The sequence below is a fragment of the Capra hircus genome, chromosome 7 (genome assembly GCF_001704415.2).
Source record: "Capra hircus breed San Clemente chromosome 7, ASM170441v1, whole genome shotgun sequence".
Classification (NCBI taxonomy): domain Eukaryota; kingdom Metazoa; phylum Chordata; class Mammalia; order Artiodactyla; family Bovidae; genus Capra; species Capra hircus.
This window is the reverse complement of record NC_030814.1, coordinates 79769823-79793916: the sequence shown is the minus strand read 5'-3', so window position 1 is coordinate 79793916 and position 24094 is coordinate 79769823. Positions and strand designations below refer to the sequence as shown.

The 24094-nt window shown below is 41.0% G+C and overlaps 1 protein-coding gene across 1 annotated transcript in view; it reads right to left on the bottom strand.

Moving 5' to 3' along the window:
- SNX24 (sorting nexin 24) overlaps positions 1–24094 on the bottom strand; it is a 175318-nt gene that overhangs the window by 53513 nt on the left and 97711 nt on the right. Inside the window, exons 2-3 of the mRNA XM_018050678.1 lie at positions 19971–20054; positions 6117–6221 (exon numbers count right to left, since the gene is read on the bottom strand). Of these exons, the coding sequence (XP_017906167.1) occupies positions 6117–6221; positions 19971–20054 (189 nt within the window). The remainder of the gene's footprint in view (positions 1–6116; positions 6222–19970; positions 20055–24094) is intronic.

Genomic DNA, 24094 nt, shown 5'->3' with positions numbered 1-24094 from the left:
CAAGAATAAAAGTTTTCTATATTTCTTCCTCTCTTTAACATTTATAGAGTACCTGGGGCTCCCCTGGTAGCTCAGCTGGTAAAGAATCCGCCTGCCATGCAGGAGACCCTGGTTTGATTCTTGGGTTGGGAAGATCCCCTGGAGGAAGGCACAGCAACCCACTCCAGTATTTCTGCCTGGAGAATCGCCATGGACAGAGAAGCCTGGCGCGCTACAGTCCCTGGGGTCACAAAGAGTAGACACAACTGAGTGACTAAGCACAGCACGGCACATAAGAGCACCCATTCTGTGCCCTGAGACGTTTACGTGATTAGACAGTATTTGAACAATAATTGTTTTAATAAACAAAATAAATCAAACATCTTGCCTTCACCATGCTAGAGTGGGCACAAAGGCGATAAAAACAGCCAGTTTAAAGCAACATCTTACATATACAGGAAAAACAATTAATATGACCATGGATATTTAAATCAGAAACCATGGGGGCAAAATGAAGTTTTGAAATATTTTCCAAGTGCTGAAAAAAAACTAGAATTGTCAACCCAGAGTCCTACATTCAAGGTGATCAGATTTAAAACATTATAAAGTCCTTGTAAATGTCAGGAGGCAACTAAAGAAAATAGGGAATCACTGAAAGGATTCATACATACTAACGGGGTAAAATGGAAAGAGAAAAAGGAGGAAGAAGTCTGCCACCAGTCCAAAAGCAAGCAAAGAAAGAAAAATTCAGCAAAAGGGGAACTAATGAAACACATGGATAAAAATTAAATATTGTATTTGAATATAAGCAAACAAACAAACAAAAAATGGATGGTTGTACTAAGCCCAACTATATCAATAATCAGGAAAACACAAGCGGGGAATTTTAACATACCTTTTTTCCTACAGATCAAGCAGTCAGGTTAAGATACAGGAGATTCACTTTTAAAATGTCATCTGATTATATATAGTTCACTGCACTCAAGGGATTAGAAATTTGCAAGTGCACATGGTCAGTTTTAACAGATACCTCAGGCACTACTGGAAAAGTCAAAAATACAATACTCTTTAATTCAGACTTCTGACCGAATGGAACATTATTCTGCACAGTATAATTTAAAGAATGAGTGAGAGGCAGGCTAGCCAGGTAAACAGGGTCCTCTGAAGATAGCAATCTGCATCTACCCAGCCTGACCCAGATGTGGCACAATGTTCTTCAAATGAACTTTTTTCTAAGGGATTAAAATATCAGCTTCGGTTATCCTTTCTCATGAGTTACTATGAGCTATTTCTGGTCAGCTCCCAAAACTTTAATAACTTTTCACTCCATGTGATAGAGATGAAAACATAAGCAAGTGCTGTTCCTGAATAAGTGACATAAGACATGAGTCCCTTTCTCAGAAAGATAAATTTCACATTATTGCAATAAACAGCACAAGTATGCCGTTCATGTAAAGTTCTGGTGAAATTCCTTGTCTGAAAATCATGAGAGCTTCCAATTTAAAGTTGCTGATAAAGAATGATAAGAGACTTGCCCATTAAATCAGCCTTAAATAAATACGTGAAGATACCGCCTTGCTAACCACTGTTTTCTCTTTCTGGAAGAAAAATCGAGGGTCTTCATCTTTGATGAAGTACTGAAGTGTTGCCAGATTATGTCTGGGCATAAGAGGGTTTCTTCATTCATTGTGCTCTGCCCTTGGAGAACCTTCTCTGAGGAAAGGTGGAATTGTTAAGTATTTCTCGTTTGATTATTTTCTTCCCCACTTCTGTATTTCCTCCTCTTCCTTCTCCCTGGGCCACCAGAAGGAAAGAGGACATCAGACTTGAACTGACCTCTGTGTCTGCCTTCTGTTGGAGCTTTTGTTGCTGTACTCTGTGGAACAGCTGCCCAACTAGGAAGGGCAGCTCCCCATCAATTGGATAAAACAGTTTCATCAACTGGCTAAAACAACCAATGCTAAGAACGCTCCTGTGTTCTCTGATTGGGCCTTTCACACAGTATCCTAGAGTCATTTTTTGAGTGTAATACCTTTGGGAAGCTCTTGAGATTTATGAAATCCATTTCTATGATACACGTGTTCTGAATTATCTCTTTCCTGAAGAGTTAGTGCTTTCGTTCATCTTGGCCTTTTTCGTCAGTGCTTGGAGATCCCTGGTGATCAGATCTCACTGCAGAAAGCAGCTTGAGGGGACCTCCTCAAGTCAGCAGTGCTTCCTTCTGAGGGCAAAGTGCGGGTGGAGGTGAGTTTGACGGGCTTCTCCTTGAGGTAAGAGGAGGGGGAGGGGGTTGTCAACTTGGGGGCCCTGATAGCCACCTTAGAAGCTTTAGCTCCTCAGACATTCTGTTTAGTATTTTGTTGCATTTGTTTTATTTTCAAGGAAATAGTCTTTACAGATTTTGGACTTGGCCATAAACACGAGGATGTATCCTGTACAGAATAAGCAGCCTGGGCACCCGTCCGGGCTCAGTCTCACCGCTCACCTCAGCCTCTGCCTCACCTGCCGACTCCAAGGCCAGAAGACTATCTCCACCTCAGCTGTGAGTAGGCTGCCTCCCACATCCACACAGGCTCTCATGGCTGAGCTTTGCTTTTCACTGTGTAGCACCCATCACATGCTACCAGAACATTCCATCTTCTAGAAAAACTGTTAATTTTTTTTTTTTTTCCCATTGATGATCCCCTCTTTTCCCTGCCCATCCACCATCTAACTGCTGCGGTTTATTTCTTTTTAAGTTTTTAGACTTTTGTTTCAGTGGGGTCTTAGGAAAGGTGGAAAATCCTCTCAAACTGGGAGATAAAATATTACATAAACCAGGTCTAATGGTCAGGTAAGTTTGGGAAACCCAAATTAATTTATTCTTAAGATTTCTGTTTCTATCCAGATGACTTAACACAGAAAATACATTGCTCACAGTTTTTAAAGGATTCTAAATATTGAAGTCAAAGATACAAAACAAATCTATCGATCAAAGACGTTGGGGATAGACAGCCAGTTAAATTGTGATGGTTTATAAGCTATTTTCCTTTACTTTTATTATCATCATCCTTAAGACAAACTATATGTTAAGGCTGAAAATTTCTCCTGACTTAGAAAACCTACAATACATAATAAAAAGAGTCTAACTTGGGAGTTAAGAAATTAAAATTCCAATCCTATCTCTTTAACTAATATATTCCAGGAAGTGAGCAAGTTCCTTAACCCCACTGGAATCCTGGTTCTCCATCTCCAAAATAAAAGAGCAGTGTGGGCCAATTCAGAAAATGTGTGCTGAACCCATCCATGGTCTAGGGTGTATTAGTTGCTTTGGGGACAAAAGGAAGGGTTTTCTCTGGCCCTTCCAAGAGTTAATCTGTCTGTTTTATGGGTGGTAAACTGAGACCAGAGGGATGCTCGTGAACTTAACTGAAGAGCAGGAGACAAGCTGGATTGGATAAGGTCTGAGATCTCTATGAGCTTATGCTATGGCTTGGGGTATTAATATTTTCTCAAGTGTATGGGCCTGAACAGGGCCATCCCATATACCTCAAGCTGAGACGGATTCGCTGCAGAGTGCTGCCTGCCAAGCAGTGCTAGTGGTACTTACGCTCAGGGGTTCAGACTGGTACAGGGGGTGAGTGGGATTCAAACTGGATTACACAGGTGAGCAGAAGAAATAGCGGGAACTGTCTTACTTCTGAAGAGACTTAAACACCAAAAGCTATTAAGAAGTGACCCCTAAGCCAGGGTTTTCATTTCCCTGGGAATTGATCAAGCACTCATCTTTCATCCACACTCATCTCTGTAACTTCCATTTGGCTCCCACAGCACACAGACAGAATCAGAGGAAAGGCGGAGAAGAGAAAGCATCCTTGAACTCCTTCAGGACTTAACTGACAACAAACTGAATATTAAACACACAAAAGCAAACAAGCCCTCTCAGTCGTTCAACCACATCTTTCAAGCTCTGTTTCTGAGAATAGAAAATTCTAAGCTCAATTTGAGTGTCACTGTAAACTCCTCTCTATGCCAGATGATTTTATCTGCATATTTATATCCGAAGTACAAACATCTTAAAATGTTTACACTGAGTAGTAATGGGAGTCATGTGTCAAATACAATGGGAGGAAAGAGCAAAGCTTTCTTCAGAACTGAAGCTTGAAGATATACAATATCTGTGGAAAATCTGGCTTACAAATTAAAATGCGTTGTTTACCAAGCCCGTATAATTATAGAGAACATGCATTTTTACCCTTTGCATACAACATCTAAAGTCTCATTTTGGGGTTTTGGGGTTTGGTTTCGCTCTGCAGTTGCAGCCCGAGGCTCTGGAAGTCTCATGGCTCCATATACAGAATCTCTAGGCACACACCACACGCTTTCCTGTCATGCGCAGTCTCTGCTTCCCTTAATCTCCCACTGCCGGGGAGAGGCAGTGAAGGATCCATCTACCGCATCCCCAGGCAGAAGAACAAAAGAGTGAAGACAGCCCTCCTCTGGGTTCTGGGGGTTTCCACACACCAACTTTCCCCTGTGAACACTGTAAAGACCAAGAAAACTGCGGGAGGCCAGAGACGGCTCCTTGACAATTTTTCTACTGGGGGAGAGGCCTGTGAACTGATCCCTAAGTACAAGCCTGTGTCAACAGCCTCTCTTGAGCTTCCAGCTACTAGTCACTCAAGCACAACCAACCAGAAAACCTCTGTAGAGGACACCAGATGTAGGCTTCATGAAGCCCATAGCTGCCTACCCAAACAAAATCCACTGAGGGTTAACGCTGAAGGGGGTTACAAAGACAGCTGTGGACGAACACCAACTTCTTTGAAGAAACATGTCCTGGTTAGATCATCATGGTAAATTCAGAACTCTGAGGAGATGCCCAGTTTTTGAGAGCCAAGATTCCCCTACACCAACCCCTCACTCCTGGTCAGTCAGCCTCATGCATCAGCCCCTCAAGTGGACTCACGTCCTGATGAACACAGGCGCCCAAGCCCCCCACCCTCCTCTCAGCGCCTATTCCACGTGGCGCTCTTTGGATTAATGATGGCTACACTGACTGTTCACCTGAGGCCACTAGCACTTTTTGTTTTAAAACTCAGGGAAGTTGACATCGCCTCACTCTTTCCTTTTGTTTTTTTCTGTCACTTGGCAGAGAGACTGCTTTGTCTTATCTGACTTAGGTAGATCTGTTTGCTCCTCATAGCTGCAGGAAAAAGAGTTCTATGGATTGTCTTAAAAACACACATTCTACTTTTTGAAGAAGCTAGTACTTTGTCAGAGGCAATTTTTATATACTTATTCTCAATTTGATTCCAGACGTGTACCAGCCAGGCCCACTGAAAATGCAGCTTCTCTCATTTTCTCTCGAACACTCAACATCTAAAGGCTAGGAACACTACGCCACCAGGAAAGCCCTAATAATGAAGTTGCTCAGTCGTGTCTGACTCTTTGCAACCCCACGGACTGTAGCCTACCAGTCTCCTCTGTCCATGGGATTTCCCAGGCAAGAGTACTGGAGTGGGTTGCCATTTCCTTCTCCAGGGAATCTTCCTGACCTAGGGATCGAACCCGGCTCTCCTACATTGCAGGCAGATGCTTTACCATCTTAGCCTATGAGGAAGAGACGAATCTTGAAGAGGAAAGCTATAAACAAAAAAGCAATTTGTAGGATTGAACAAAAAAATAGACATCTTGTACACTTGTTTTTACTTTTATACTAAATTTTCACTTCCACATAACCATTTAAAAATAGAACCCTAGAATTGAATCGCCAGTCTATGTCTGATGCAGGATACAGCATGCTTGGAGCCGGTGCATGGGATGACCCAGAGAGATGTTATGGGAGGAGGTGGGAGGGGGTTCATGTTGGGAACGCATGTAAGAATTAAAGATTTTAAAATTTAAAAAAAAAAATTAAAAAAAAATAAATTAATTAATTAAAAAAAAAGAAAAAGAAAGAAAAAATAAAAATAGAACCTAATTAAAGATAAAAGAACCAACCAACAACATGTTTATAATTTTAAACTTTCCTTTCATTCAGAATGTTTGGCTTCTTGATACGGTCTGCATCTCACCCATAAGTTCTGAGAAAAAACACTGAGATATATGATTCTTTAAGTGACATTACATTAATTGAAGATCGAAACACATCTTACCTGTAAATATGTTTCCAAACCTTGTCGTCGTTGTTCTAAGACTTTGGGGACCCAGTTCCGAACATGTTTAGAAGGAATTTCTGGAGTTTTAATGCATTTCTTAAGCTATAAAGACAGAAATGAAAACAAACACAGGAAATGTCTTTTGATTATAAAGACATTATTTGAGGGAAAAGCCAATAAAAGAAAGTGAACCACTGTGATCTCCAATAAAAAGAAAGTAAAATATATATACACTGAAATTTTATCGACAATTCTTTCGTTAGCTGGCCTAAATATTCATGTTTCAGAACATGAGTTCTCTGTTTTAGTACTTGTTATTGTTATACATCATCTGGTATAATAGATTGGAATTTTTTTTCTGAAAAATTAAGAGTTCAATAAGTGAATTATAAAGAAAGTATAGAAGTTTATAATTTCCAAAATAATGAATACAATAACATTATGGTTGGAAGAAGTACATTTCTGATGAAAGGTCTTTCTACATATTTTTCACAGAAAAAGGCAAAACAAAATACAACTGCTGATAATCATCATTCCTGGAATGCCATATGAACCAGACCACATCATATGGAGGGGTTGCTTAAAAGTTCTATAATAAAAAGAACTGAAAAGAGACTGATCCTTCCAATATCCCTAAGCATTAGGTCTGAATTTTGTTCATGATAACTGAGTGATGGTTCTCAGCTAAAGGGTTCTCTGCCCTTTCTGGGCAGCAGTTTTAAGGGACAATATAAATAAAGGAAAATTCTTTTGGAAGTTGAGTTAGAGCTGCCTGTTGCAGGTTCCTCCTCCCACATCCTAAACCTGTGAATATTACCTTATAGGGCCAGCTACTACTGTGTATATCTGATTACATGATATTACCCTGGAGAGATTATCCTAGATTATACAGGTGGGCTCAATGTAATCATAAGGCTCCTTGTAAGAGGGAGGCAGGAGGACCAGAATCAGAGAATGGAAGATGATACATGACTGGCTTAGGTGACAAAGTAAAGGTCATGAGCCCAGGTGACCTCTGAAAGCTGAAAAGGGAAAGGAATCAATTATCTCCTACAACCCATTCATATCTTAATTTTAGCTCAATGAAACTCAATTTGGATCTCTGACCTTGAGAGGCATAAGATAATAAATTTGTGTTAAGTCACTGTTACTGCTGCTAAGTTGCTTCAGTCATGTCCGACTCTGTGCAACCCCATAGACAACAGCCCACCAGGCTCCCCCATCCCTGGGATTCTCCAGGCAAGAACACTGGAGTGAGTTGCCATTTCCTTCTCCAATGCATGCAAGTGAAAAGAGAAAGTGAAGTTGCTCAGTCATGTCCAGCTCCTAGCGACCCCATGGACTGCAGCCTACCAGGCTCCTCCATCCATGGGATTTTCCAGGCAAGAGTACTGGAGTGGGTTGCCATTACCTTAAGTTTATGGTAACTTCTTACAGCAGCAATGCATAATAAACTAACACACTGCCTCTAAAGTGGAAATATTTTAATGCTCTAATTTAAAAACTTGGAAGCCCTACTAAATTGCTCCTTTACATGAGAAGAAATGGCATAATGACCTCTAAGAAAATATTAATATACACAGCTAAACCCCAGGATCTAAAACTGTAATAAAACTTTTTTCTCATTCATAAGCATATATTCACCACTAACCAGTCTAGGCTGAAAGAAGGAATCTTGTGCACTTCATAGCTCAGTGCTTCTAGTTCAAGATGTTAGGCTGAGCCTGTGTTTGCTTCCTCCATTCACAGCTGAAGTGCTGCTAACAAAGGGTAAAAGTGCGAGCTGCAAACCCAAGTCTATCCTTCTCTTGATCATCAAACTCCTAAATTATTGGAATAATACTGTATTTAGCTAAATTCAGCTTTAATTTCCCACACCCCCTTGCAAAGAGTGGGGGCCAAAGGTAATCAGAAGTCATAAAGAAAAGCTTTCCATAAATACTAAGTGCAGCACACTCAGCTGACTTGCACCATCTGTCCTGTTTCCCCTTTACCTCTTCCTCCCCAGAAGGTGACTGTGATGGCTGGAGCTGCCATGACCATATGCCACCATGAGGTGAGAGTTCTGAAGATGGAAGACAGGTGTCCAGATGACTGAGCAGAAAAAATGGTCAGTACCTGAGCACCTCCTGGAGCTGCCACAACAGCCTGTCTTGTTTTTTAGGACAAAAAAAAAAAAAAAGTCCTCCCACCCTCCTATTTTAAAGTTACTGGCATGTGGACTTTCTGTTTCATAGACCTGAATTTAATCCTGGTAGACATTAAGAAAAGAATGCCAATGGAAATAGGATTCACAACAACAGAGAGAAGAGGGCAAGGAGGAAGGAGCAATCACCAAGCAAGAGATTAACAGCTTTGTAAAGGATAGAAAGCAGGGGCATGATGCTAAAGAAAAGGCTGGAGCAGAGGAAGCCCCAGGCCAGACCTCCTCAGGAAGCAGACTGCAAAGGTCTGGATGCCAGTCTTCTCAGAAGCCTGAGAGGCTGTGTGCTCAGGACTGGCGTCAAGAGAAAGAGGGAACAAGAAGTGGGACTATGTCTTCAGTTCAGTTCAGTCGCTAAGTCGTGTCCGACTCTTTGCGACCCCATGAATCGAAGCATGCCAAGCCTCCCTGTCCATCACCAACTCCCGGAGTTCACTCAGACTCACGTCCATCGAGTCCGTGATGCCATCCAGTCATCTCATCCTCTGTCGTCCCCTTCTTCTCCTGCCCAGTCCCTCCCAGCATCAGAGTCTTTTCCAATGAGTCAACTCTTCGCATGAGGTGGCCAAAGTACTGGAGTTTCAGCTTCATCATCATTCCCTCCAAAGAAATCCCAAGGCTGATCTCCTTCAGAATGGACTGGTTGGATCTCCTTGCAGTCCAAGGGACTCTCAAGTCTTCTCCAACACCACAGTTCAAAAGCATCAATTCTTCAGTGCTTAGCTTTCTTCACAGTCCAACACTCACGTCCATACATGACCACTGGAAAAACCATAGCCTTGACTAGACGGACCTTTGTTGGTAAAGTAATGCCTCTGCTTTTCAATATGCTTCTAGGTTGGTCATAACTTTTCTTCCAAGTAGTAAAAGACCACAGAGACAAATAGCAGCCCAGTGTTATCCCTAAGCATGCACACCCCTATTCTATTAAAAAAGGGTAGGTGTTTTCCAGTGGTCATGTATGGATGTGAAAGTTGGACTATAAAGAAAGCTGAGCACCGAAGAACTGATGGTTTTGAGCTGTGGTGTTGGAGAAGACTCTTGAGAGTCCCTTGGACTGCAAGGAGTTCCAACCAGTCCATCCTAAAGGAGATTAGTCCTGGGTGTTCACTGGAGGGACTGATGTTGAAGCTGAAACTCCAATACTTTGGCCACCTGATGCGGAGAGTTGACTCATTTGAAAAGACTCTGATGCTGGGAAAGATTGAGGGCAAGAGGAGAAGGGGACGACAGAGGATGAGATGGTTGGATGGCATCACCAACTCAATGGACATGGGTTTGGGTAAACTCTGGGAGTTGGTGATGGACAGGGAGGCCTGGCGTGCTGCAGTTCATGGGGTCGCAAAGAGTCGGACACAACTGAGTGACTGAACTGAACTGAACTGAACACAAAGGAATCAATTGTTCCATTCTGGTGATGTCAAGCCAGCATCCAAGCAGAGATAACGTGTAGGCAGTTGGATGTGGGTCTGTAAACTGGGAGGGAGAATATCTGAGTGATACTGAGAGGTCCAGAGCTAGGTGCCATGACATTGGGAATGAGATACAGACAGAGAAGAAGGGCTGTGAGGGGCTGAATCCTGAGAAGCTCCCAAGACCTTGCCTCCTTCACATGCCTGCAAAATTCCTCCCTTGGATCTGGAGAGGACTGGTGAATGAGGTAAGACAGTCACTCCTCTGATTGGGTTCCACTCTATGAGATCCAGTCCTAGCAGAGGCCTGGCTTTGAAGAAGTGAGCTGTGGGTAATGACAGGGACACATGGCTAGGATTTTAAGATGGCCTCGAGGATCTAAGAACAGTCCCTGGCTAACAGTCCGCAAGAAAAGAATGGACTTCAGTCCTACAACCGCAAGGAACTGACTTCCATTCATATGAGGATAGGATGGTAAAGAGGACCCTGAGCTGCAGATGAGACCACAGCCTTGGCTGCCTCTGATTTCAGCCCCATGAGACCACAAGCAGAGAATCTGGCTAACCTGTGCCCAGGCTCCTGATCCATGGGAACTCTGAGGTAACACATTATCTTGTTAAAGATGCTAAGTTTGTGGCCACTATATGCTGCAGTACAAAACTAATGCAAAGGCCTTGGTCTGAGACACCCAACTCTGAGGGGCAGAGACAAGAGGCCAGACAAGCAGTGAGGAGGCAGTGAAATGGTAAGCTAAGAAAGTGTTTCTAGAAGAGACACGATCAGACTGTGCAGACACTACAAAGTCAGAAACACCAGGAAGCAGGAAGGCAGAGACTCCTCTTCCCAGGAATCATACTGAGAGAGGACAGCAATGCGGCGGGCATAGCAGGGAAGCATGGAGTCAGAGTGGGTTCTATTATGTTCAATGGGGAATATTCTAACATATTCATTTATTGATGAGACTGATTCAGTCCTGGATGGCATAAAAGGAATAATGGATGAATATCTGTAAGGGAATAAACATATACCTCATCGCTACACTATCTGAGACATTTCTCAAACATTTCTCAGAACAAAGCCAAAAAATGCTAATTATCCTGTGGTAATAAGCTTTTTAAGTTTTACTTTAAACATGAAGAAACTGTCTTTAACACAACTGAACCACAACATTTCTTACGTTTCAGAACAGAAGATCAACTGCATCATCTGTCTCTCTCTCTCTCTCCTTAAAAAAAAAAAAATCTTGAAGATAGAGTACTGAAAAGATTTTCCCTTTTTATTTATGTCAGAAGTACTGAGGAAGCTGATCATCGTAGTTGCCGGGCTCGGTGACAGCATTTGTAGGTGAGTAATGAATGGCTCGAGATGAGGAGAGACAAACCCAAGACAATATGTCTCCAGGAGGGCTCAGCTGCTTACAAGAAAAACACTCTTCTGCCACTCCATCCGATGATTAACTGTCCAGGCCAGGCTGCGTCCAGACCAACGGCCTTTCTGATCCCCACAGATAGCAACCAGATTCCACGATGCCACAAACACAATCCCCCTCTGTGTGGCAGGACCACTCCCTTCCCTTTTCATACTGTTACAGGACTTTACACAGAACTTACCCCACAGAGACCTGCCGTATGTACACTGGTGATAGCAACCATTTTCCACCAAAAGGAACAGAAATACTTTCCCCAAGCATGGGGACAAAACGATGAAAAAGGAAAAAGAGGTTAGAGAAAGAGTTGGGGAACATTTCACAGTGGGTAGGGGGTGGGCATTCAGTCTTTAACTCCATGTTGTCATCCTATCTTCTCAGGGTTCCCTTGAAGGACAGTTCACAGCGTGCTATACCCCCAGTTTAACCCCATACAGCAGTTTTTTGGTTCTTCTGAATCATGGACTTTGTTAAATTGAACATGAGAAGGCAACAGTCTACCCAAGTCAAAAGTAGGCAGGCACAAGAAACTTGTTCATTTAGGAAGGGACCAGCACCAGGCTTCCTGGAAACCTTTGTGAATAAAAGGCTGGTTGCCAATGGACAGGAAACAGCTGGGAAGGCCACGTGAACTGTGTCTAGCAGTTTGCCAGGTGGGGATGTTTTCTCTCCACACCGAGGATTTGGGCCAAGGAAGGCAGAGCTGCTTTCAAGGACCCAAGACTGATAGTGTAAACATCTTGGCTGCAGAGGGGCAGAGCCTGGGCTGGGGGGAGCATAGAGAAGGCTCTTGTCTTACCCTGTCATAGCCTGGGTCTGAGCCGTAAGCAGAGAACCCTGCAACTTTTGTTTTAAGATATTATGCTAAGAGTGTACCTTCCCAGGTGGCACAGTGGTAAAGAATCCGCCTGCCATGCTGGAGATGTGGGCTCGATCCATGGGTCAGGAAGATCCCCTGGAGGAGGGCATGGCAACCCACTCCAGTATTCTTGCCTGGGAAATCCCATGGACAGAGAAGCCTGGAGGGCTACAGTCCACGGGGTCACTAAGAGTCGGACACGACTGAGCAACCGAGCATGCACATGCTAAGAGTGACCAGAGAACAGGGTGGGGGTCTGTTTTGGTTTCAGTGTGGTGGTCATGCTTTCCCACCCAGGACTAGCAGACCTTCAGAACAGGGGCAAGTGTAACCTGGGGTTAAGTGAAAGCAAAAGGAACTTGCTCAGTCGTGTCCGACTCTTTGTGACTCCATGGACTGTAGCCTGCCAGGCTCCTCCATCCATGGGATTTTCCAGGCAAGAGTGCTGGAGTAGGTTGCCATTTCCTTCTCCAGCAGATCTTCCCAACCCAGGGATTAAACCTGGATCTCCCGCATTGTAGGCAGATGCTTTACCGTCTGAGCTACCAGGGAAGTGGTTAGACTTACCGTAAACTAAACGCCCACAATAAAAACTGTTCTTGTTGACCAAGTATTCCTCTAGTAATTCATAAAAATGCATAATGTTCTCCAAATATCTCATTTGCCAAATACTTCAGTTCAGTTCATTTGCTCAGTCGTGTCCGACTCTTTGCGACCCCATGAATCGCAGCACGCCAGGCCTCCCTGTCCATCACCAACTCCCAGAGTTCACTCAGATTCATGTTCATCTAGTCAGTGATGCCATCCAGCCATCTCATCCTTGGTCGTCCCCTTCTCCTCCTGCCCTCAATCCCTCCCAGCATCAGAGTCTTTTCCAATGAGTCAACTCTTCGCATGAGGTGGCCAAACTACTGGAGTTGCAGCTTGAGCATCATTCCTTCCAAAGAAATCCCAGGGCTGATCGCCTTCAGAATGGACTGGCTGGATCTCCTTGCAGTCAGTTAATGCCTAATATGTGCCCAACACTAACAGACAGTGAGGAATATAGAAAAGACATGGTTCCTATTTTTATTTATTCATTCATTTTTTTCCTTTTAGTTTTGAGATTTTAGTGACACAGCTCTATGTAAGTTTAAGGTGTACAGTACGATGATTTTACTTACATACATTGGTTGACACAATAAGTTCAGTGCCTATCTATCATCTCATATAGATATAAAATTAAAGAAATAAAAAAATATTTTTCCTTGTGATGGAACTCTTAGGATTTAATCTCTTAATATTCATATATAATGTACAGCAGTGTTGATTATATTTATCATTATGTACATTATATCCCTAGTACTTGTTTATTTTATAACTGGAAGTTTGCTTCTTTTGACTACCTTAATCTAATTCTACTTCCTCCAACACACTCCCCGACCCCCACCCACCCCCACCTCTGGTAACCACAGATTTGACTTCTTTTCTTTGAGTTTTTGTTTGAAGTATAATTCACCTACAAACACTGTGTTAGTTCCTAGTACTGACTGGATATTTCTATGCAATATAAAATGATCACCTGGATAGTCTAGATAAGGACACAGTTCCTAGTTTTTTTTAATATATCTTCTAGTTAGATAAACTTAGGGATAACTAAATTTTAATTGGGACGTCCCTGGTGGCTCAGATAGTAAAGAATCTGTTTGCACTGCAGGAGACCTGGGTTCAATCCCTGGGTCAGAGAGATCTCTTGGAGAAAGGAATGGCTACCCACTCCAGTATTCCTTCCTAGAGAATTCCATGGACAGACGATCCTGGTAGGTTATAGTCCATGGGGTCACAAAGAATCAGACATGACTGAGCGACTAACACAACAAAAAAGTTTAAATTCTCTCATAGCCGTTCTTAAGTAGAAATCTCTATTCTAAAAGGGAAAGGCGTTCCAAGGACAGAGAGATTCAGGAACAAAAGAAACTCACCTTGAAGAAGAACCTGAAATGTTTCAGTTTTATTTAAACAGATGAGAACACAGAGGGAAAGCAGTATGGCAAAGTCAGAGGGGCAGTGATCTTCATATACTGGGTTGATGGGGAAGACTGGCTTGGCTGCCATCAGCATTTTCTTAGGAGAAGCAGTGAAAAATACAGCTGGCCAGTAAAGGGGTATATGGTAGACAGAATCCTGGTCTTCCCAAAGATGTCCATGTCCTAATCCTTGGAACCTCTAAATATATTACCTTACAGGTGTGATTAAAACAAGTACTTATAGATGGGAAGATTGGGCTTCCCTGGTGGCTCAGCAGGTAAAGAATCTACCTGTCACTGCAGGAGACGCAGGTTCAACCCTTGGGTCAGGAAGAGCCCCGAAGAAGGGACTGGCTTTCCACCCCAGTATTCTTGCCTGGAGAATCCCATGGACAGAGGAGCCTGGGGGGCTACAGTCCATGGGGTTGCAAAGAGTCAGACACAACTGGGCAACCAAGCACATCCAGGTAGGCCCGATGTGATCTCAAGGGGGAGGCAGAAGTGTCTAGGCCAGAGAGGAGATGTGATGACAGGAGACGTGACGGTGGAAACAGAGGATGTGCTTTCTGACTTTGAAGACAGGCGAAGGCCATGAAAAGTGACAGCCTCTAGAAGCTGGAAAAGGCAAGGACACGGATTCTCTTCTAGAGCCCCCCGGAACAAACATACCCCTACTGACACATTCAAAGCGAAATAACAAATGTCTTAAGCCACTAACTTTGTGATGATTTGGTACAACAGAAAACTAACGCATAGTTTAAGATTTCTGGTTTTGAAAGTCAATGTGGATTTCATCGAGTTGGTAGATAATACAGGCCCATTTCAATGATTTTGAGCTAAAAAATGAAGATGAAAATAGTGCTTTAGAAAGATTATCTGTACCAGAGGAAGAATAAAAAGAAAAGGATCTGAAACAGTTAAATAAATACATGAAGTAGCAAGACACTGAATTGAGATGATAAGAGCAGAAAATGAAAAATTAAACGGCACATATTACAGAAGTTTGGAAGAATGAATCAATAGGCTTGTTGACACTCTGGGAATGAAAGAGAAGAGAAAGGTAGGAAGGACTTTCAAGGTTTCAAAGCTTGTGGCTTCAGTATGTGTGATTGGGGTAATGTAGGGAGGGTTATGTCTAAGAGATGCCTTTAAAAAGGGAACCACACAATAGGAATTCTCAAGCTTCAGTGAGCATGAAGGTCATCTGGGATGCTGGTTTAACATGCAGATTTCTGGGCTCCATCACAGAGATTCAATTCAGCATGGCTGGCGGTGCCCAGGAATCTGCAATCTAATAAACATTTGTTTGGATTCAAGTCATCCAAAATTCATAGTTTAAAAAAATAACCAGTCAAGAAAAATTAAAAGAAAGTGAAATCGAATTCTTCCAGAGTGCTGGAAGAAAAACCAATCTTACATAAAATCTGAAAGAGTGAAAATAGACATATATTTGAGATCATAGAAATGTTAAACTTTTATAATTTAAAACATTATAGACAAAATTAAAAAGTCCATCGTGAAAAGTAGTTTCATCAAGTGACTAATATTTTATTAATAGGCTATGCAAATTAACAAGCAGAAACAACGGAGGCCCTAGCAGATAAATGGGTAAGCACATAAATGGAATTCCAAAAAGAGGGACTACAATCACAAATGTAAGAAATACCAATTAAAACAGCAACAAGGCAACACACATTGCTTTCTAAGTAAACAAATATCATGGTGGGGGGGCTAATAGTCAAAGCTGATGAGGTAATTTCATGCTTGCTGGTTGCATTATAAACAGCTAAAATCATTTTGTAAAAAAATAATTTGGCAATACATAACCAAAGCTGTTAAAATAGTCATACTCTTTGACAGAGAATGCTCCTTTTGTAATCTAGCTTGAAACCGTCCTGGATATGGGGAAAAAAAACAAAAAAAACAACTATATGTAATGAAGAATATCAATCATCAGAAGTTGACCGTGTGATGCACACGATTTCATTTAGTCTGTAAAACAATCCTATGCAGTTAGCACCTTCATTGTTCCCATATTAAAACTAGGGAAATGGAGGCACTCAACTTGCTCCAAGGTAACGGCAGGTTCAGGAACATTCTGCCACCAGAAATTCTACACTTAGTTTTTATACCATATTATCACCATGAGGGAATCCTGCAACCCAGTAGCATTTGTTCCATTAGAAAATGCAAGAAATGGAGGACAGTATGGAGATTCCTTAAAAAACTAGGAATAAAATGACCATATGACCCAGCAATCTCAATACTAGGCATACACCCTGAGGAAGCCATAACTGAAAAAGACACGTATACCTCAAAGTTCACTGCAGCACGACGTACAATAGCTAGACTTGTAAGCAACCTAGATGTCCACTGACAGATGAATGCGTAAAGAAGTTGTGGTATAAATGCACAGTGGAATATTACTCAGCTATAGAAAGGAATGCATTTGAGTTGGTTCTAATGAGATGGATGACCTAAAGCCTATTACACAAAGTGAAGATAGAGAAAGACAAATATCATATATTAATGCATACATATGGAATCTAGAAAGATGGTACTGATGACCCTAATTACAGGGCAGCAATGGAGATACAGACAAACAGAACAGACTTTTGGGGACAGTGGGGGTGGGAGAGATGGAATAATTCGAGAGAGTAGCATTTAAACACATTCTTTATTGTATATAAAGTAGATAGCTAGTGGGAATTTGCTGTATGACACAGAGAACCCAAAGCTGGTGCTCTGAAACAAGCTAGAGGGGTGGGATGGGGAATGAGGTGGGAGGGAGGTTCCAGAGGGAGGGGACATATGTATACCTATGGGTGATTCATGTGGATGAATGGCAGAAGCCAACACAATAAAGTAAATAATTATCCTCCAAATAAAAATTAAATTAAATTAAAAAACTGCAAGACAAGGAAGAAAGGAAAACAGTAATTATAGCAGCACAATAGAAATATATGTGAGTAACAATGGGTTATTTCCCCCACCTCCAAACTTTCTGCAAGACTTAGCTTTATTATCTAAAAAAAACTCAGCTTACTTGACGGGAGGAAAATAGAGCACATAGTAAAGGAAAAAAAAAAACAACCTCCTGACTTTTTCAAAAAATTAGAAAGAAATCCTAAGAAAAGTGTAGAGGATGAGAATGTTTTGAGAGAAGGATAATAATAATTATACAAAATTATGAGCTTGAGAGAAGTATAATAATAATCTTCAGATAATTAGATAAACTATCTAATGAGTAATGGTTTTAGTTTGTCTCTAAATGGGCCTGACACTAAGTCAGGAGGCATTGTTGTGTTTGTGGCAAATGGATATGAACCATGCATCTATTATTTTAAAGGTACAAAGCACTTATTAATAGTTCATATATAATTTTAGAATTAATTTGGGAACACTGGCTAAAAACTTTTAATAAGTGAGAAATACAATGTACAGTGTAAGAGAAACCAGGACACTGGCAACAGAGCAAAGTGCATCCACTGCAGAAATAATTGAATATTCAAAAAAATAATAATAATTGATTTAAAGAGAAAATATTTTATGTAAAAACAATATTCAAAGCACCCAACAAAATTCAAACATGGAAACTGGAGTACCAAAATTCTAATAAAAGGATAAAATTGTACACCATGGCAGCAATAATCAGTAAAGCTTGTGTATTCTGATTTTTTGCCCATGTCAATCCTCCTTAACAAACAACTTTACAGTCAGGATTACAGATTTATATTTATTTTTACACCCTGTCTTTATTTGTACTTCATTGCTTTTTAGTTACTCTTTTGCCAAATCTAATAAAATTAAAATGGGACAAATAAAGAGGACTTCTAACAGCCACTTACTGCTCTATAATACATACGATTCAGTGTCTCCCCACTAAAACTCTGCCACACAATGTTATTTTTTTCTCCAAATCCCTGTAATCACGTCTTAACGAGGCTGCTAAAAACATGCAAGATTGAGAGATTTGAGAATTTCTATTTTCTCTTAATTCTGATCATCTTGATGATATAATTTTAAGAATAGCTCAAATTATTAACAGAACTACAGAAGTTGAGAGAAGCATCCTAGGAAATCTAGGAATTTCTTCTGACTCTGAGAATCTAAGACCTTGCCTATAATCACTGGGGAGAGAGTCTTCTGTAGAAGGAAAGAAATCGTAATAGAGAAGAGAGCATGAGCGAGCCTCCACTGATAAGCAGCGTGGGCAGCCTCTTGCTCAGGGCGGGCCTAATTGGCAGTCACCCAGCTGTGCCTCGGGTGGAGTTGGCCCCCAAGTATCTTGGGGGACAGCTGGGCTGTGCTGGGGTCATGGAGACCTGGCAGGGTAGGAATGAGGCTTGCATGTGACAGGCTGCCGAGTCCAGACTACTGCAGCAGAGGCCGAGGAGGGGGAGGAGCTCAGGTTTTAATTTCATTGTATGGACAGATTTCATAAGGTCCCCAGCAGAAATCTCTCTAGAATCTGTTTCCTCAATAAACAAGCAAACAAAACCAGAATTCCTTAAAAAGGAAGTGAAGCCCAGACTCCACGTTTGTTTCTCTGTGAGGCCTTTGGGTAGGGGGAGCTTTTTGTAAAGTCGGCTGGCAATGCCCAGCCTAAGTCTGTGTTTCACCTGTGCTGTTTCTCTCGGAAGTAAACCTGGATGTAACACAACTTTAAGTAGAAAATTCAGTGTTAATTATCCCTTGCTATCCTAGTGGAAAAGTATACAGATAACCTCAGACAAGGGGGAAAAAGGCTTACTCACTTCCCAGTATAATCTGTTTCAAGTTTTTACTCAATACTCTGATTATAAAATAAAGATTTTAAGTTTTAAAAATGCTACAAAAGAAATGCTACACAGCTTTTAATACAGAGTAAGCCCACTACCACATCATTCATGCACTGATATTTCCCAGAAAAATTTAAGTTGTCCTTAATGAAATTAAAAGCATAGATTAAACATAGCAAAATGTATAATAAATGTAATTAAATAAATTAAAAATAAAAAAATAAAAGTATAGATTATTTCTGAACATACTATCTTTCCACCCAGCTTTTTTCTCCCCGTCTAATTTCTTACCTTGAAGAAACTGAACTGTGCCACACATTTCGTATATGTGTAGGTATATAATAATACATATTAATAAACAGGAAATATATATACACACACACATATACATATACAAAGATATGAATATGTATGTATATGAAAGAAAAATGCTAAAACTGTGTTAGCTCATATGTGGTGATTTCCTGGGCAATTTCATGAGATATTTCTAGTTATTAAGGTATTTTAACACTTTAATAATAATCTATAACCTGTGAAATATTAAAATTTGATAGAAAAAAAGTATGCCCTCTTCTACTTTTCACTAATCATTTTTCCAAAACCTCAGCTATTCCTTTTGCATTCTTATTTCTTTTCTCAAAGACTTTAACGAAATGGTTCTGAGAACTGAAAAACCAGTCTTGTAACATGGCCTTGATAATTCAAAAGAAAGCCTTGAGCCCACTTTACATGATCCCCAAACAGTCCTTGAATACAGGAGACATAGATGTCATCTTTTTCAGATATATTTGAGTATAAGTTGATTTTGATAAATTTATTTCTGTAAAATAATCATTTGACTCCCGTCCGTTTTTGTAAAGCTTTAAGTATATTTTATGGATAAAATAGGATTTGGGTCTTATTCTTTCTGAACCTATAACACCCAGCATAGTACACTCCAGTTTGCCATCACACATATATTTATGCAAAAGATCTTAATGGAAAATCCACCTACTCAGAAAGCATACCTTTGAAAGGACTGAACAATTCATTTTAAAAGGAAATCTACTTCATGATAAAAGAAATCATACTGTTCTCAGAACTGTTAAAGCTCTAAGAACCACAGAAAGCGGTCTTAATGTTATACCATCTGCCCTGTAGAGAAGAGCTGGGGGAGAAGTTACCTTTTTGTGCAGGGCATGAAATTCGCTGTACCTTTTTTCAACAAAATGTTTTCTTCCATTCATTAGAACTTCTATCTTAAACACCTAAAGGAAAAAAATAAAAAAAGATTAATTCCACCAGTTCCAAACCTTCAATTGTCTGATGTGGTAAGTTTGTGACCATGATATATTTCATCCCTTTAATTACAGTAGCTGATCCCCCAAAACCCAGAAGGCTCAGGAGACCCTGGCCCAACAGCACTGATTAATGAGCCCTGGAGCCAAATGCTCACTAACAAACGACAGCAACCCTGCATATGTGTTTAAAAATAGCGGCAACTTAAATGCCTTAAAATGCTCCTTAACTTTTTAATCAGAGAACACTCCTCTCCTAAAATTATTTCACTAAATGCATATGATGGCATCAAAATACAAGCATGATGCCACAGAAACAGCCTGTCAAAAATCACAGCTCATTATGGGTATTTCAATGACGGCAGTGCTGTGTCATCTTTAAGACAACGAAGCAAACAGTAGTACATTTTAGGTTAATTTCGTTCTAACCTGCATATTCATCTCCAGGCTCAGCTGGGCTTCTTCTGCTGTTTGCAAAATGGGGAAAATGGAGTAAAGGTTCCTTTTCCCTGCATGATACGAGCGACAGCTTGTGCCCCCACCTTCAGGAGGTTGAAAGGCCAGATGAAAAGGCTCTCTGGGTGCACTAATTAGTAAGCACTAACATGACACTTTCTTGATTCTTAGGTCACGGGTCAAGACTGGGGACAAGGGATGAGGAATATGGTGAAATGCTCATGAGAACACAGCACGAAGGTAGGTGGGGGAAGGACGCTCGGCAGGAGCTGAGGAGCAGATGCTCTGTGTTTCCAAGAGTTTGTCTTTGGTTCCGTCTGCTCTAGTAAGTCTGGTTTCCCATTTCAATTGCCCTTCTGAAGGAAACAAAACTATGAGGTCATGTGACACTAAAGAGTGTTAAACATGTTATGCTACCCCTATTTAAGCATATAAGATACAAGATCACACAGCTTCATTATGAAAATACCTCTCTATGGGTCTAACTTTCTGCCTTACATGTAAATATGACTGTTTAGGAAAGCCAGAAATTATGTCATCAAACAAAACGTGTTCATATTTTTATACTTCTTCCAATTAGAAACAAAATCTTCTGTCCCATGACTCAGTTTAAGAAACCTACTTTTATTAAATAAGTGTGAAATATTTTATCAATTTAACCAATTAGCATTAAAATTTATCACATACTTTTCTCTATGTGTCTATGTGTGTTATGTACACCCCAGCCCCTGTTCTTTTTTCCTCAAGAAATCCCTCTAAAAAATACTTTTTCTTTGCTGAATTAGTGAAAATATTTTCTTCAAAAAACATATGCATATGCTTCAGATTCTAAGATATATCTGTATTATTTTTTAGAAAAAAAATGTGTTTACTAGTTCACTAAAGTAAATCCGTCTTCTTCAAAGACCCTTCAAAGCCAGGAATACAATGAGAAAATCACCCTGAGAAAAGCAAACAAAAGAAGCAGAGCTTCAACTCAGGGGCTTGGTTAATAGAAATCAGAGTCTCCTGTTTAGTGCCAGGTCTCAGATTTAAATCAGGACAATGTGGGAGCAATGAAAGTACTTTCCATCTGCAGAACTGTAAGAAATACAGGAAGTTACGTTCTGAGTTCAGTTACTTGAGGCTTCATCACAAAAACCACCACTTTAATTGGCACGTTTGCTGAAGAACCCATAGAAGGAGAAAGTTGAAGACTCAGAAAGGTTCGGCTTACTAGGTTGCCCCTCAGGTGCTCCCTCCTGAAGGCCACAGATAAGACACATTACACAGCAGCTGCCTCATGGAATGTCACCCCTTCAATCGACCAGATGGCTTCATTACCAAGTTCCACAGTTACTTCACACACTCACTCAATTTCATTTTGGGGGGGAGGGGCTGGGGTGTAGGTAACACACATAGACACATAGAGAAAAGTATGTGATAAATTTTAATTCTAATATTATTATTAGGTTGCTATTTTTTAAATGCACAATATACCTAATACTGTTAAGACGTTTTTCTTTTAAATGGGAAAACACCTTGGAAAAGAAGTTTCTTAATCAGAATTTCCATGACAATATGAAACAAGAAATGGAGTCCATTTGATAAATCTTATGTTCCTAAATTCCATAGCAGACTTATTTTTTTTTCTTAATAGTTTCTGACACACGTTGTCCCTGCTGCCAGGAAAACATTTTCCCTCTTGCCTTTCCTGGCAAACTCCTAGTGGCTGTTATCTATCTCGAAGGTGGGGGCAGCACAGATGATGTCTGGAACGAATGCACGGTATCTGGCCTTCATTCTTTCAGTTATTTAACAGATATTTACTGAAGGACTACAATGTGCCCATGAGTTGTTTGAGGCTCTGAGGATTCAGCAGAGAACAAGACAAACAAGAGCCCAGACTTCACGGAGCACGCCTCCTTTATAGGATCCAGTGAGGAAGGCAGATCATGCACAGATTAAAAAACACGGTGAAGTCGAGAAACAAAAGCGCAGTGAAGAATACAAAGGGTAACCCAGAGCTGGACAAGGGTGCTGCTTTAGACACTGGTAAGAAGAGGTCTCTCTGAACAGGGGCCACTAGGGGTACAAAATCTGACAGGAAATGCCAGGAAAAAGTGTATGCAGGAGTTGAATGTGGCTGCCTCTGGAATTTCAGACTGGGTAGGCAAGCGTTGTTTGTTTCTGTTCTCCCCCTACCCCCCTCACCCCCATATTTAAGGGAAAGCCTAGAGCAGGGTGATTTCCTCTTCTGGCCAAGATCGAGTAACGGTGTCCAAAAACCGACCCAGTTGAAACTCTGGAGTTTCCAGAGAAGGAGAAACAATTATACAATTGGACAAAATAAGTGGGAGAACTGGCTCTTGATGAAGACACTGGACATGAGGAAATGAATGACACCGAGAGATGGGAAACAGTGATTCCTAAGATTACCCCAGGCCGCAAGGTGGCCTGAATGAGGGACAGGGAGGAGAGAGTGACAGGAAGCCATGGCGATTTCCGGGGCGCAGTTTTGGAGAGGAGTGAGCCACAGGTGAAGGGAATTTCTGTGACTTGCCAGAGGTCTCCCTCCAGCATTCAGCTGAATCCTCATCAGCACATGGGACTGAGCAAACCACCCAAGGACAGGAAGAGGTTAGAGACCCCAGTGCTCAGCGCTCACACACACCTGGGCACAGCGCTTGCTCCCAAATGCCAAGGTAGAAAGCCTCCTAATTCGGGAGGCACTCGTTAGAGAGCTCGGAGGGGTCCTGTCTCAGCAGCAGAGCTAAAGTAATTGTAAACTAAAAGCTTTTCTAATTCCGAGTAACAAACCTTAAAAGCAAGACCTGGAGAGAGTAAACTGTTTCTGAGTAACTTAACCACTTGCCAGAGCAAAGTTCAAGAATATTTTTGAGAGCATAAAAACGTTCAGTACCCAACAAGACAAAATGTACAAAGCCTGGCATTAAATCCAAAAGAAGCAAGAAACTTCAACTTATAATGAAAAGAAAAAACAGTAAATAGAAACTAGTCCAAAAATGACACAGATGATAAAATTAGTAAAGCATTAACTTGTTATAAGAAAATTTCTTATGTTCAAGAATCTAGAAGAAAGATTGTGTTAAGTGGAGGCATGGAAGATATAAGCAAGAGTTAGATGACAGGTCTGGGTCCTACTGAAGAGTAAAAAATGTCTGTGAATAAAAATATACATATGCTGGAGGAGATTAGCAGCAGGTAAGACACTACAGAAGAAAAGGTAAGTAAAGTTAAAAATCCAGCAGTAGCAACTTAAATCAACAAAGCATTCGTGAACCATGGGACAGCTTTAAACATCAAAGTGTTTATAATTAGAGTACTCATAGGAGAAGTGAGATTTTGGGGGAGAGGTTGGAGAGAAAGACGAATATGTTTGAAGAAATCTCGATCAAGAATTTCCCCAATTTGATAGAAACTATAAACTTGTAAGTCCAAGATGACCAATGGACCCAAGTACAAGAAACAGGGAAAAAAAACCCAAGGCAAAACATAATCTGATTTTTAAAACCAGTAAGAAAGAAAACCTGAAAAGCTGCCAGAAAACAGAG